General features: G+C 44.1%; 1 protein-coding gene across 2 annotated transcripts in view; it reads left to right on the forward strand.

Moving 5' to 3' along the window:
- MAMDC2 (MAM domain containing 2) overlaps positions 1-12262 on the forward strand; it is a 140126-nt gene that overhangs the window by 102869 nt on the left and 24995 nt on the right. For both annotated transcript variants that reach the window (XM_029056086.2, XM_029056085.2), the window contains exon 10: positions 11618-11711. In XM_029056086.2, the coding sequence (XP_028911919.1) occupies positions 11618-11711 (94 nt within the window). The remainder of the gene's footprint in view (positions 1-11617; positions 11712-12262) is intronic.

The following is a 12262-nucleotide window of genomic DNA, read 5'->3' on the forward strand; positions in this document are numbered from 1 at the left end:
AAAACTAGAAGCAGCTTGGTCTAGTGGTTAGAGCATGGGTCTGGAGTCGGACCTGGGTTCTAATCCCAGCTCTGCCAATTGTCTGTTATGTGACTTTGGGAAAGTCATTACACTTCTCTGTGCCCGAGTCACCTCATCTGTAAAATGGGGATTAAGACCGTGAGCTCCACACTGGGCATGGACTGTGTCCTACCTGATTAGCTCACATCTACCCCAGCACTAAGAATGGTGCTTGACGTGTAGTAAACACTTAACAAATACCATAAAAACAACCACAAACCTTGGGAGAAGAGGCAGCTTCTGAGAGACAGTCAAAAATTGCTGCTCCAGAAGTGGTGCATGCCCACCGTTTTTCTCCCAGAGTCCCCTCAAAATGACACAGCATGAAATTTGAGTACCTTCTATTGTGTCTACCTGATATAGCACCATCTGCTTCTTATAAATACTTTTTCAGAAAGAGCAACACCCTCCTTTGAAATGGTTGGACCAGAAAAACTGGATTCTCTTTTGGCCATGTCTTTCTTTATCTTTCCCCTTCATTCTGCCACCCTAACATCTTTTATTTTGGGCTCTATTATTCACAGAGAACTGGGCAGGAAGTGGCTGGAGGCTTGATTTGAGATGTTAAAAGGTGAAAAGTTTGGGATAAATGGAGCAGGAGGTAGTGTGAGAGACACGTGGCTTAAATAACAAGCTGGCAAAGCAATGAATAGATGGGAGCAATAGAAAGGAACATGCTGAGGGTGATGGGGGAGGATTAAAACATGGACTATAAAACATAGATTGGTGCTTGCAGTTTCTCAGGCACTTGAGTTCCACCCTCTCCTGACACATAACAGCATTGCTCCACCACATTTCAATCAGTCAATCAGTAATGATAATAATAGTATTTGTTAAGCGCTTACTATGTGTCAGGTGATGTATTTATTGAATGTTTCCTGTGTGCAGAGCATTCTACAAAGTCCTTGGGAAAGTACAATACAATAAAGTTGGTAGCCACAATCTCCGCCCACAAGGATCTTAGAGTTTAGACGAGGAGACAGACATTAAAATAAACTACAGATAGGGGAAATGGCAGCATGTAAGGTGATATATACATAAGTGCTATGGGGCTGAGATATGAAAATGCTTAAGAGGTATGCAGCCAAGGGAATAGTCGACACAACGGGGAGGGTGGTTAGGGGAAATGAAAGTTTAGTCAGGGAAGGCCTCAGGGAAGGCCTCTTGGAGGAGGTGTAATTTTAGGAAAGCTCTGGGGGGTGGGGTTGGGGGAAGTGGTGGACTGTTAGATTTGAAGGAGGAGGGAGTTTCAGGCCAAAGGGAGGATGTGGGCCAGGGGTCACCGGCGAGATAGATGAGATTGAGGTACAGTCAGTAGATTGGTATTAGAGGAGAGAAGAGTGTGGCTTGGGTTGTAGTAGGAGAGTAAGTGCTCAATAAATACCAATGATGATGTTGGTAATGAGTAGGAAATTGGTGAGGTAAGGCAGCATGGGGAGAGCTGACCACATACCTTAAAGCCCGTGGTAAGGAATTTCTATTTGACGTGGAGGTGGATGAGCTGGAGGTTGTTGTGGAGTGGGGAATTATGGACTCAACGTTTTTTCTGAAAAATGATCTGGGCAGCAGAGTGAGGTTTGGACTCGGGGGGTGGGCGGAGACGGGAGGCAGGGAGGTCAGTGAGGAGACTGCTGCAGTAGTCAAGGTGGGATATGATAAGTTGCTTGAATCAGCATGGTCTCAGTTTGGATGGAGAGAAGAGGGCAGATTCCAGAGGCTGTTGTGAAGGTAGAACAAACTGGGTTTGGTGATGGACTAAACATATGGGTCGAATGAGAGTAACAGTCGAAGATATTGCCAAGGTTACGAGATTGTAAAACAGGGAGGGTGGTGGTGGTGGGGTGTGTAGCAATGGAAAATTCAGCAGGGGAGCACAGGGTTTGGGTGGGAAGATGAGAAGCAGCGTGGCCTGGGTTTGCAAGTCAGAAAGCCCTGGGTTCTAATCCCAGCTCCGCCACGTGTTGGCTGTGTGACCTTGGGCAAGTCACTTAACTTCTCTGGGCTTCAGTTCTCTCATCTGGGGGTTAAGATTGTGAGCCCTATGTGGGACAGGGACTGTGTCCAACCTGCTTAGCTTGAATCTTCCCCAGCGCTTAGTAAGCACTCAAAAGATACCATTAAAAAATGAAAATGAGGAGTTCTGTTTTTAACATAGGAAGTTGGAGATGTTAGTGGGAAATCCAAGAGGAGATGTCCTGACGGTAAGAGGAAATGTGGGACTGTGGAGAAGGAGAGAGGTCAGGATCGGAGAGGTAGATTTTGGAGACACTGGAGTAGAGATGGAAGTTAAAGCTGTGGGTGCAAATGAGTTCTCCAAGGGAGTGGGTGTAGGTAGGGAATAGAAGGGGGCCCAGAACTGAGCCTCTTGGAACTCCCAAAGTTAGAGGGTGGGAAACAGGAGGAGGACCCTGAGAGACTGAGAAGGAGGGGCCAGAAGAGGAGAACCAGGAAAGTTCATTCAATCATTCAATAGTATTTATTGAGCGCTTACTATGTGCAGAGCACTGTACTAAGCGCTTGGAATGTACAAATAGGTAACAGAGACAGTCCCTGCCCGTTGACGGGCTTACAGTCTAATCGGGGGAGACGGACAGACAAGAACAACAGCAATAAATAGAATTAAGAAAGTCTGAGTGAAGCCAAGCTCAGATAAGATTTCTAGGAGAAAAGGTTGTCCGTAGTGTCACAGGCAGATTTTGCAGATCTTTCCCTTCCCCTCCATCCAAATGGTCACTATCAGGCACTCATTTTATCCTGGCTAGACTACTGTAACAGCCTCTACACTCATCTCCTGGTCTCCATCCTCTCCCACTTCAGTGTGTGCAGTACTTCACTCTGCTGCTTGGATCAATCTGTCCACATCTCCCTACTCCTCGGAAACCTTCATCAGTTACTCATCCTCTCCTCATCAGACAGAAATTTCAGACTTTGCTGCTTGTCAAAGCCAAAAGTTGAACAAAAACAGATGGCCCTTTTCAGAAAAGGTCTTGCCTCAATTAAGCAATGGCCAGCTTAAGACATTTTAAAAGGATATTTTACTGCCTTCTGTGGCATGAGGAAGCTAAATTTATATCCTGATCAACCATATTATTACAACTTAATCACCATTTCCAAAAATATGGCCTTGATGTTGAGAACAGAAATGACTTGACCTCGCCCTCTTTTCAGACTGGATTGGAAGATTTTGGTTAGAGATGTCCTTTGTATTTAGGTGACATAACTGGGACATTTAACCATGGGCGCGGGTGTGGCTGAAAAGCCTATGCAGGACTGGCATTTCTAACCATACTGAGTTTGCACATGATGAGTGTCCCTCCTGATACTCATGTGTTTGCAGTACCTGACATACTTTTTGGCTTTTATCTCATGATCATCTTTGAAACTTTTTCTCCAAAAGAGCCCCTGCTTTCTTCATTGCAGGACACTAGCCTATTCTGTTGACCACAGTTGTCTCCCAGCATTCAACGATGATGTCAAGATTGTGCTTTACTACATCTTTAAAGCATTTCCTCTGGACCCCTATTTCAGAATCCTATTATCATCTTTTCTCCACACATCCCATCCAGCATGAGCTGTGTTGAGGCAAGCAAAGCTTCGGTGGTGTAGATTGAACTCGTTCTGGAATGTTTATTGTTGGTGGGCCTGCCTTGGCATAAGTGCTTAGTACGGTGCTCTGCACACAGTTAGTGCTCAGTAAATACGACTGAATGAATTTGAAGCTGGATGCAATATCTGCAATGGCTCTAGATCTCCCATTCGTATGGAAGGTTAGACAGATGTGCTGCTCTGTAGACCTTCGATTTTGTCTGGAGTGCAACACCTTATTGCTACCCCACCCTATTGGATCACCTCCCAGAAGATATGCTGCCCTGGATTTGGTCGTCTACGTCGATCGATCGATGGTATTTACTGAGTGCTTACTATGTGCAGAGCACTATACTCTGTGCTTGGGAGAGCACAACATCTCTAACATCGCCTCATTGGACAGGCTACCTAGATTGCTAATAATTCATTTAGTAATGTTCAGAACCCACGTCCCCTGATGGTTTCAAATGTGTTCGCATGGTCTCGATGTTCGCTCCACTTCTCCTGCATCTAAAACGTTGCAAAGATAGTGTCCATTGTGCCGTGCTATCATTTAAAGCTGCCCTGCAGTTCCAGAAGTACAAGGTTAACGATATTCTTCGGTAACCTACCGGACAGCCTCTGCGAGTAGGATACTCTCCAGTCAGTCAGTCAGTCGTATTTATTGAGCGCTTACTGTGTGCAGAGCACTGTACTAAGCGCTTGGGAGAGTACAATGTAACAACAACCGGACACATTCTCTGCCCACAGCGAGCTTACAGTCTAGAAGGGAGACAGATATTCCCACAGCGAGCTTACAGTCTAGAAGGGAGACAGATATTAATGTAAATAATCCAAATCTCACCACAGCGGCATATGTAATCGCCATTTGTCAATTTATTCACTTGTGCTTGCTTTCTAAAACTCTATGTCCACATATTAGGGTCTAACCGGCAGTGGAGAGCAGTGAGATGCCAAAACTGGATCTTTCACCTTACTTTTTTGAAGACGGTGAGGATGGTGGTATCTTTAAGAGCCTGTGGCATTTTCTCAACACTCTAGATCTTGGGCAAAGCTTAAGCAGGATATCCCCAATATTTTTGTAGGTCTCATTGAGTCAGTCTAGAGTCGAGTCTAAAGAAACACCTATTGCTACTATGGTAGGTAGGGTTTCAACTAAGCAGGAGTCAATTAGGGAAGCGATGTGGAAAGAGCACGGGCCTGCAAGTCAGAGGACCTGGGTTCTAATCCCTGCTCTGCCACTTGTCTGCTGTGTGACCTTGGACTATGGGCCTTAGTTTCCTATTGCTGATTTGCCATTTTTCGGGTCTCTACGGGTTTTTCGGGTTTCGGGTTGGAATCAGTGCCCTGTCTACAACCCAGCCCGCATACTTCGCTCCTCTGCTACTAACTTCTCACTGTGCCCCGATCTCACCTGTCTCGCTGCTGACCCCGGCACATGTCCTGCCTCTGGTTTGGAATGCCCTTCCTCCTCAAACCCGACAGACAATTACTCTTCCCCCTCTTTAAAGCCTTATTGAAGGCACATCTCCTCCAAGTGGCCTTCCCAGACTAAGCCCCACTTTTCCTCAACTCTCACTCCCTTCTGCCTCACCCTGACTTGCTCCCTTTGCTCTTCCCCACCCCCCACCCCCAACCAGCCCCACAGCACTTATGTATTTATCTGTAATTTTATTTATTTGTATCAATGTGTGTCTCTCCCCTTACCCCCACCCCACCCAAGACTGTGAGCTTGCTGTGGGCAGGGAATGTCACTGTTTATTGTTGTATTGTACTTTCCCAAGCACTTAGTACAGTGCTCTGCACACAGTAAGTGCTTAATAAATATGATTTAGTGAATGAATGAGATGCTTTGTAGGGCCTAATTATAGAGCCTGTATCCAAGAGAAGGCTGCAGTACTGAAGGATTCCCTCCTTATCTGTAATGAAGATGAAGCTGTCTTTACTCTGCAGTAGTGCCATAATCATATCCGGCATAGTGGATAGAGCATGGGCCTGGGAATCAGAAGGTCATGGGTTCTAATCCCGGCTCTGCCGCTTGTCTGCTATGTGACCTTGGGCAAGTCACTTCACTTCTCTGTGCCTCAGTTACCCCATCTGTAAAATGGGGATTGAGACTGTGAGCCCCCACATGGGACAGTGAGTGTGTCCAACTTGATTTGCTTGTATCCACCCCAGTGCTTAGTACAGTGCCTGGCACATAGTAAACGCTTAGCGAATGCCATCATCATTACTATTATTTTTATATCTACAGAACCTTATAACTTCTGTAGTGATGTAGAAAAATGATTAGTATGGTGGGAGGGCTGCAAAGCTTTGGATCGCTTAATTTTGCCATCTCACCACGTGTGAAAACAGTCTTTAGCCAAATTCCTTAATCACTGATTTATTTCATGGTATTTTCATCTGTTATATAATCAGATAATGAGTCAAGAGATTGTTCTGGGCATGGATAAGCATATTCCGTGGTTATGTCAATCACGCTTTAATTAGTGGCCCTTGAACTTTTGCTTTATAGATTATAGTTATTTCCTGAAGATTTATCCTCCCAAATGTTTAGCCATCGGCCCCAGATTCTCTCTGAATAAACGTTTTCAAAGGATGTTAACCTCTGGGGGAGGAGAGCTAAAAATCAAGCTTTCATAAAGCTTTTTTGCGGAATTAGAGAAACTCTTCCTTTCTAGCAAGTGTTTAACATTGCTTATTTTGTGAATATGCTGTAATTGGGGAATTACTGGCATAGACTTCGAAGGACGACCTTGCTGGAAACTATCATTCATGTACCGACGGAAGGACTGGATGTGGCATTCAGTTGAAATAATCACAGCCTAGCAACCTGGCACAACATATTTATCAACATAACATCCTAAGAGCACCATTATGGTCTTGTGTTTATCAACAGTGTTAGTGACCATAAAAAAATGCTTTCGGGAATGCTGAAAAACCCAGTCCAAAGAATCAGTGCTTGGCATTCAAACAAAAGGAACACTTTGGTGTCTGCTCAGCCTCAGATATGCAGTTGAGTAATTTATATCCCGCTGCGGCATTTGAGTCAAATCTAGAGAAACACCTCCTGCTGCTGTACTAGGTTGAGCAGGAGTCAATTAGGGAAGTCAATTAGGGAAGCAGGGTGGCCTAGTGGAAAGAGCCTGAGCCAGGGAGTCAGAGAACCTGGGTTCTAATCCCAACTCTGCTGCTTGTCTGCTGTGTGACCTTGGGCAAGTCACTTAACTTCTGTGCCTTAGTTTTCTCATCTGTAAAATGGGGATTAAATCCTACTCTTCCGTACTTAGACTGTGAGACCCATGTGGGACAGGGACTGTGATCAACTGGATTATCTTATATCTACCCCAATGCTTAGTTCAATACTTGGTGCATAGTAAGCACTTAAAAATACCATAAAATACCATAAAAGGAGTCAAACATTTCAGATTCAGGACATTGTACAGTGGACGGGTGGAAAGAGCAGAGGCCCAGAAGCCAAGATACATGGGTTTTAATCCCAGCTCTGCCATTTGCCTGCTGTGTGTCCTAGGGCAATCCACTTAGCTGCTCTGTACCTCAATTTCCTCATCTGCAAAACAGGGATTAACTATCCGTTCTCCCTCCCCCTTAGACTGTGAACACCGTGTGGGACAGGGACTGGTTCCAAATGTCGGATTTACCCCATTGCTGAGTATCACGTTTGGCACATAGTAAGCACTTAACAGATACCACAGTTGCAGGTAGAGAAGGACTCCTCACTCTAGGCTTCAAGGCTCTACATCACCTTGCCCCTTCCTACCTCTCCTCCCTTCTCTCTTTCTACCACCCACCCCGCACGCTCCGCTCCTCTGCCGCCCACCTCCTCACCGTCCCTCGGTCTCGTCTATCCCGTCGTCGACCCCTGGGCCACGTCCTCCCGCGGTCCTGGAACGCCCTCCCTCCTCACCTCCGCCAAACTGATTCTCTTCCCCTCTTCAAAACCCTACTTAAAACTCACCTCCTCCAAGAGGCCTTCCCAGACTGAGCTCCCCTTCTCCCTCTACTCCCTCTACCGCCCCCCCCCCTTCACCTGTCCTCAGCTTAACCCTCTTTTCCCCCCCATTTCCCTCTGCTCCTCCCCCTCTACTTTCTCATCCCCTCAGCACTGTACTCGTCTGCTCAACTGTATATATTTCCATTACCCTATTTATTTTGTTAATGAAATGTACATCGCCTTGATTCTATTTAGTTGCCATTGTTTTTACGAGATGTTCTTCCCCTTGACTCTATTTATTGCCATTGTTCTTGTCTGTCTGTCTCCCCCGATTAGACTGTAAGCCCGTCAAACGGCAGGGACTGTCTCTATCTGTTGCCGACTTGTTCATTCCAAGCGCTTAGTACAGTGCTCTGCACATAGTAAGCGCTCAATAAATACTATTGAATGAATGAATGAATGAGTTCAGAGTTGGTTTCAGGAGAGCAGAGCAGGGATTTCAGCCACACCCTTCCCAGGGGCTCCCAGGGAAACATACTCCTGGATAGCCAAAGGGAAAGGAAATTCTAACCCCTTTTGCATTTTTACTATTAGAGCTCTGTTGCTATGCTCCAGCATCTATCTGATTCCTAGACAAAAAAGCTGTGGTTAGTTCCAGGAAATGATAACCCTATTGCCAACTCTATGGTCAATCTATTGTTTTCCAACACCATTTTCAAAGAGCCAATCACTTTGCAAAAGGAAATTAGGTAAATACTAAACTATGTCCCAGTTATAATAATGTTGGTATTTGTTAAGCACTTACTATGTGCAGAGCACTGTTCTAAGCACTGGGGTAGATACAGGGTAATCAGGTTGTCCCACATGAGGCTCACAGTCTTAATTCCCATTTTACAGATGAGGTAACTGAGGCACAGAGAAGTAAAGTGACTTGCCCACAGTCACACAGCTGACAAGTGGCAGAGCGGAGATTCGAACCCATGATCTCTGACTCCCAAGCCCGGGCTCTTTCCACTGAGCCACGCTGCTTCTCTAGTTCTGTTTTACTCAGTTCTGTTTTACTCTGCCACTCAATATGGTGCTCTGCATACAGCTCTCAATAAATACCATTAACTGATTGGAAACTGTCTTCTCCAAGATTACAAATGATCTCCTTCTCACCAAATCCAACGGCCTCTACTCCATTCTAATCCTCCTCGACCTCTCAGCCACCTTCGATACTGTGGACCACCCCCTTCTCCTGGAAACATTAGACCTGAGTTCTAATGCCAGTTTTGCCAGTTGCCTGCAGTGTGATCTTGGGCAGGTCATTTAACTTCTTGGTGCCTCAGATTCCTCAAGAAACTGAATCAAGAAAGCTATGGGATGGAACAGAGAACAAGGGGAACCCTCCCAACTAGGTAAATATAATTAACAAAGATTCTGAGAGCCATGATATTGCCTATTTGAGTTTGGCACTCTCTTTCTGGTACTTATCGAGTGCTTACTGTGTGTAGACTAGACTTCTAGACTGTGAGCCCGTTGTTGGGTGGGGATTGTCTCCATCTGTTACCGAATTGTACTTTCCAAGTGCGTAGTACAGTGCTGTGCACACAGTAAGCGCTCAACAAATACGTTTGAATGAATGAATGAATGTAGAGCAGTGTGCTAGGTATCTGGGAGAATATAATTCAACAGAGTTGGTAGACACATTAGGGGTTGAATACCTGTTCTCCCTCCCATGTAGATTGTGAGCCTCGTGTGGGACAGGGACTGTGTCCGACCTGATTAATTTCTATCTACCCTAGCGCTTAGAACAGTGCTTGACACTGTTAGTAAGTCCTTAACTAATACCATAATTATGATTAGCTTTTTCTTTATGATCAGGGTTTAAAACAATTATTCTGGTAAGGCTTACTCTGGTAAATCTTAAATAATCCAGGAAAAAAGAATCCGTTTTCCCTGATAAACTTCAACTGCCTCCATTGTAAAATACCAATCCAAGAATACCAAATGATGCACCAGAACATCTCTCTGTTGTGTTCTGTCAACTAAACTAAATGGTGGGGATCAGAAATACTGCTAATGAATGAACGGCCTGATTTTAGGTACTCACTTCTTTAAATGTGATGCAATGCAGGCTCTCAAAACAAACTTAAAGTCCATGAACCATCATTTAAATGTAGTCTGCAACTTATTTATTTTGTGAATTGTTTTCCAGACAGCATGACTATTCATGTGGCTTTCATTACTGTTCTAAGCATGTGCAGATAGAATACACCAGCTGTTCTCCTGATGTCCTGGCAGTGTCCTCACATTTTAAGTAGTACTGGCAGACAAGTAGGTTGACTCGGGACTACCAAACAAAAAGATAGCCAGAAAGAGAGTGTCAAACTCAAACAGGTATATAAGGCTTTCAGAATTTTTTGGGAAGGGTACCTTGTGCCATTAGATCCCATAGCTTCCTTGACTCTTGACATATTGAATTACCTGGAGACTGAATGGCAACAACAATATCAAAGGTTTTTATCAAGGAAAAAATTTGACTGATGACCCGAAGATTAATTTGGAAAGTAAAGTAAAAATAATTCATGTAATTAAAGCTGTGCCAGTTTATCATTAGTAGTAGAATTTGTGATGGTATTCTCCCCACGGGTGTGGAAAGTGTCTACCAACCCTGTTGTATTGTACTCTCCTAAACCCTTAGTACAGTGCTCTGGACACAGTAAGTGCTCAATAAATGCCATTGCTGCTGCTGCTGATGATGATATTTATTAAGCACTTACTAAATGCTAAGCACTGCACCAAGTATGTGTTCCTGCCCCACACAGGGTTCACAAGTTGAGATGTGGAGAAAAATGATCTCACCCCCATTTTATTTGAGGGCATTTTATTACTATTGTCATTGAGAAGCAGCGTGGCTTAGTGGAAAGAGCACGGGCTTGGGAGTCAGAGGTCGTGGGTCCTGATCCCGACTCTGCCACTTGTCAGCTGTGTGACTTTAGGCAAGTCACTTCACTTCTCTGGGCCTCAGTTACCTCATCTGTAAAATGGGGATGAAGACTGTGAGCCCCACGTGGGACAACCTAATTACCTTGTATCTACCCCAGAGCTTAGAGCAGTGCTTGGCACATAGTAAGCACTTAACTAATGCTGTTATTATTAATTATTATTATTGATAATAATAGTGGTTTTCTTAAGGGCTTACTGTGGGTCCAGCACTGTACTACCACTGGGGTTGATACGAGAAAATCAGATCTGATGTGCTCTCTGTCCCACATAGGCCTCCCACTCTTTGTGGGCAGGAAACATGTCTACCAGATCTTTTATATCACCCTCTCCCAAGTGCTTAGTATAGTACTCTACACACAGTAAGTGCTCAATAAATATAATTGATTGATTGCCTAAGGGGCAGGGAATACAAGTATTGAAGCCTCACTTTGCAGATGAGGAAACTGAGATACAGAGGAGTTAAGTGACTTGACCAAGTCACTTAGTTAAGATAATTTTCTCATCACTGTAAACTTCAATTGTAGACTCCAAACATAGAGATTGTCGACATTTTTCTTAGGATGACCTAAAGGAATTCTATTATAATCTCCTCTGTTATGGAAAATGCTCTTTCAGTATCCTTGATGTGAAAAATCAGCTTCTGAATCAATCAGTCATATTTTTTGAAAGCTTACTGTGTGCAGAAACACTGCTCTAAGTGCTTAAACTGTCTAATGGATAATAAACGAAGACGTCATCAATTTAAGGAATTTAATAAATTAGAGTACATTTTAGTTTGCCTTCGACTCTCACAATAAAAATGTGTCCCTGGATAAAAATGAAAACTTTGGATAGAAATATTGAGTGATGTTGTGCAAAGGATATAATCTGTGGGTTAAGTCTTATTTTACTGGGCTTGTTTACCAGAAACAATGGGGAAATTGCTGAATTAAGCACCCCTCGTGCCCTAAAAATAGCCCCAGTTGTAGCAGTTGCCTTTTTAGAAGGAATGATTCATGCAGATATGTGCTTTATAAATTGCAGGTGGTTTTCATGAGCTGGTGTAAGAGCTTTTGGGACTGTGGCCTTGTAGCCTTGGATGATATTACCGTAAGCCTGGGAAACTGCCGCTCTACTGGTAAGCCGTCTGGTCATTTCATATTCCTGTATAGTTTTGTTTTACAGAAGCTGCTTCCCAACTCCTTTACCCATGGCTTTGTCTTATTGAAAAAGGAGGCCTTGTGAGTCAAATCCACCTAAAATGGAAAACACCTTAAATCTCAATCTGGCCTGCACAAAGCTTGTCGGCTTCTTTCTTCCCAGTTATTCTAAAAAAAGCTTTAATGGAACAAACCTCTGGTTTGTGGCTGATGAGAGTAATAATAAATTTGCATGAAAATGATACATTCTTCAATCTGAACTACTGACTGACACCCATCAATGCCCTGGTATATCTTCCCTCTTAAACCTCATGGTTAAGGTAGATGTTTATTTTTGTAGTCAAAAAATTTGAATCAGAATGGGAGGAGGCAGAGGAACAGTTGTTGGGGAGAGAGTTGTTCTAAGGGAGCCAAAGGATAGCTTTGCCTTCATTTTGAACTCGATACCTCTGGGAGCTCTGCTTTGAGTTCCTGGAAGATCTCTGTTGCTTTCTTCCCCTAGTTTTCTGGGAATTTCTCTCCCTAGTTG

Source organism: Ornithorhynchus anatinus, chromosome X5, assembly GCF_004115215.2.
Source record: "Ornithorhynchus anatinus isolate Pmale09 chromosome X5, mOrnAna1.pri.v4, whole genome shotgun sequence".
In the NCBI taxonomy this organism is placed as follows: domain Eukaryota; kingdom Metazoa; phylum Chordata; class Mammalia; order Monotremata; family Ornithorhynchidae; genus Ornithorhynchus; species Ornithorhynchus anatinus.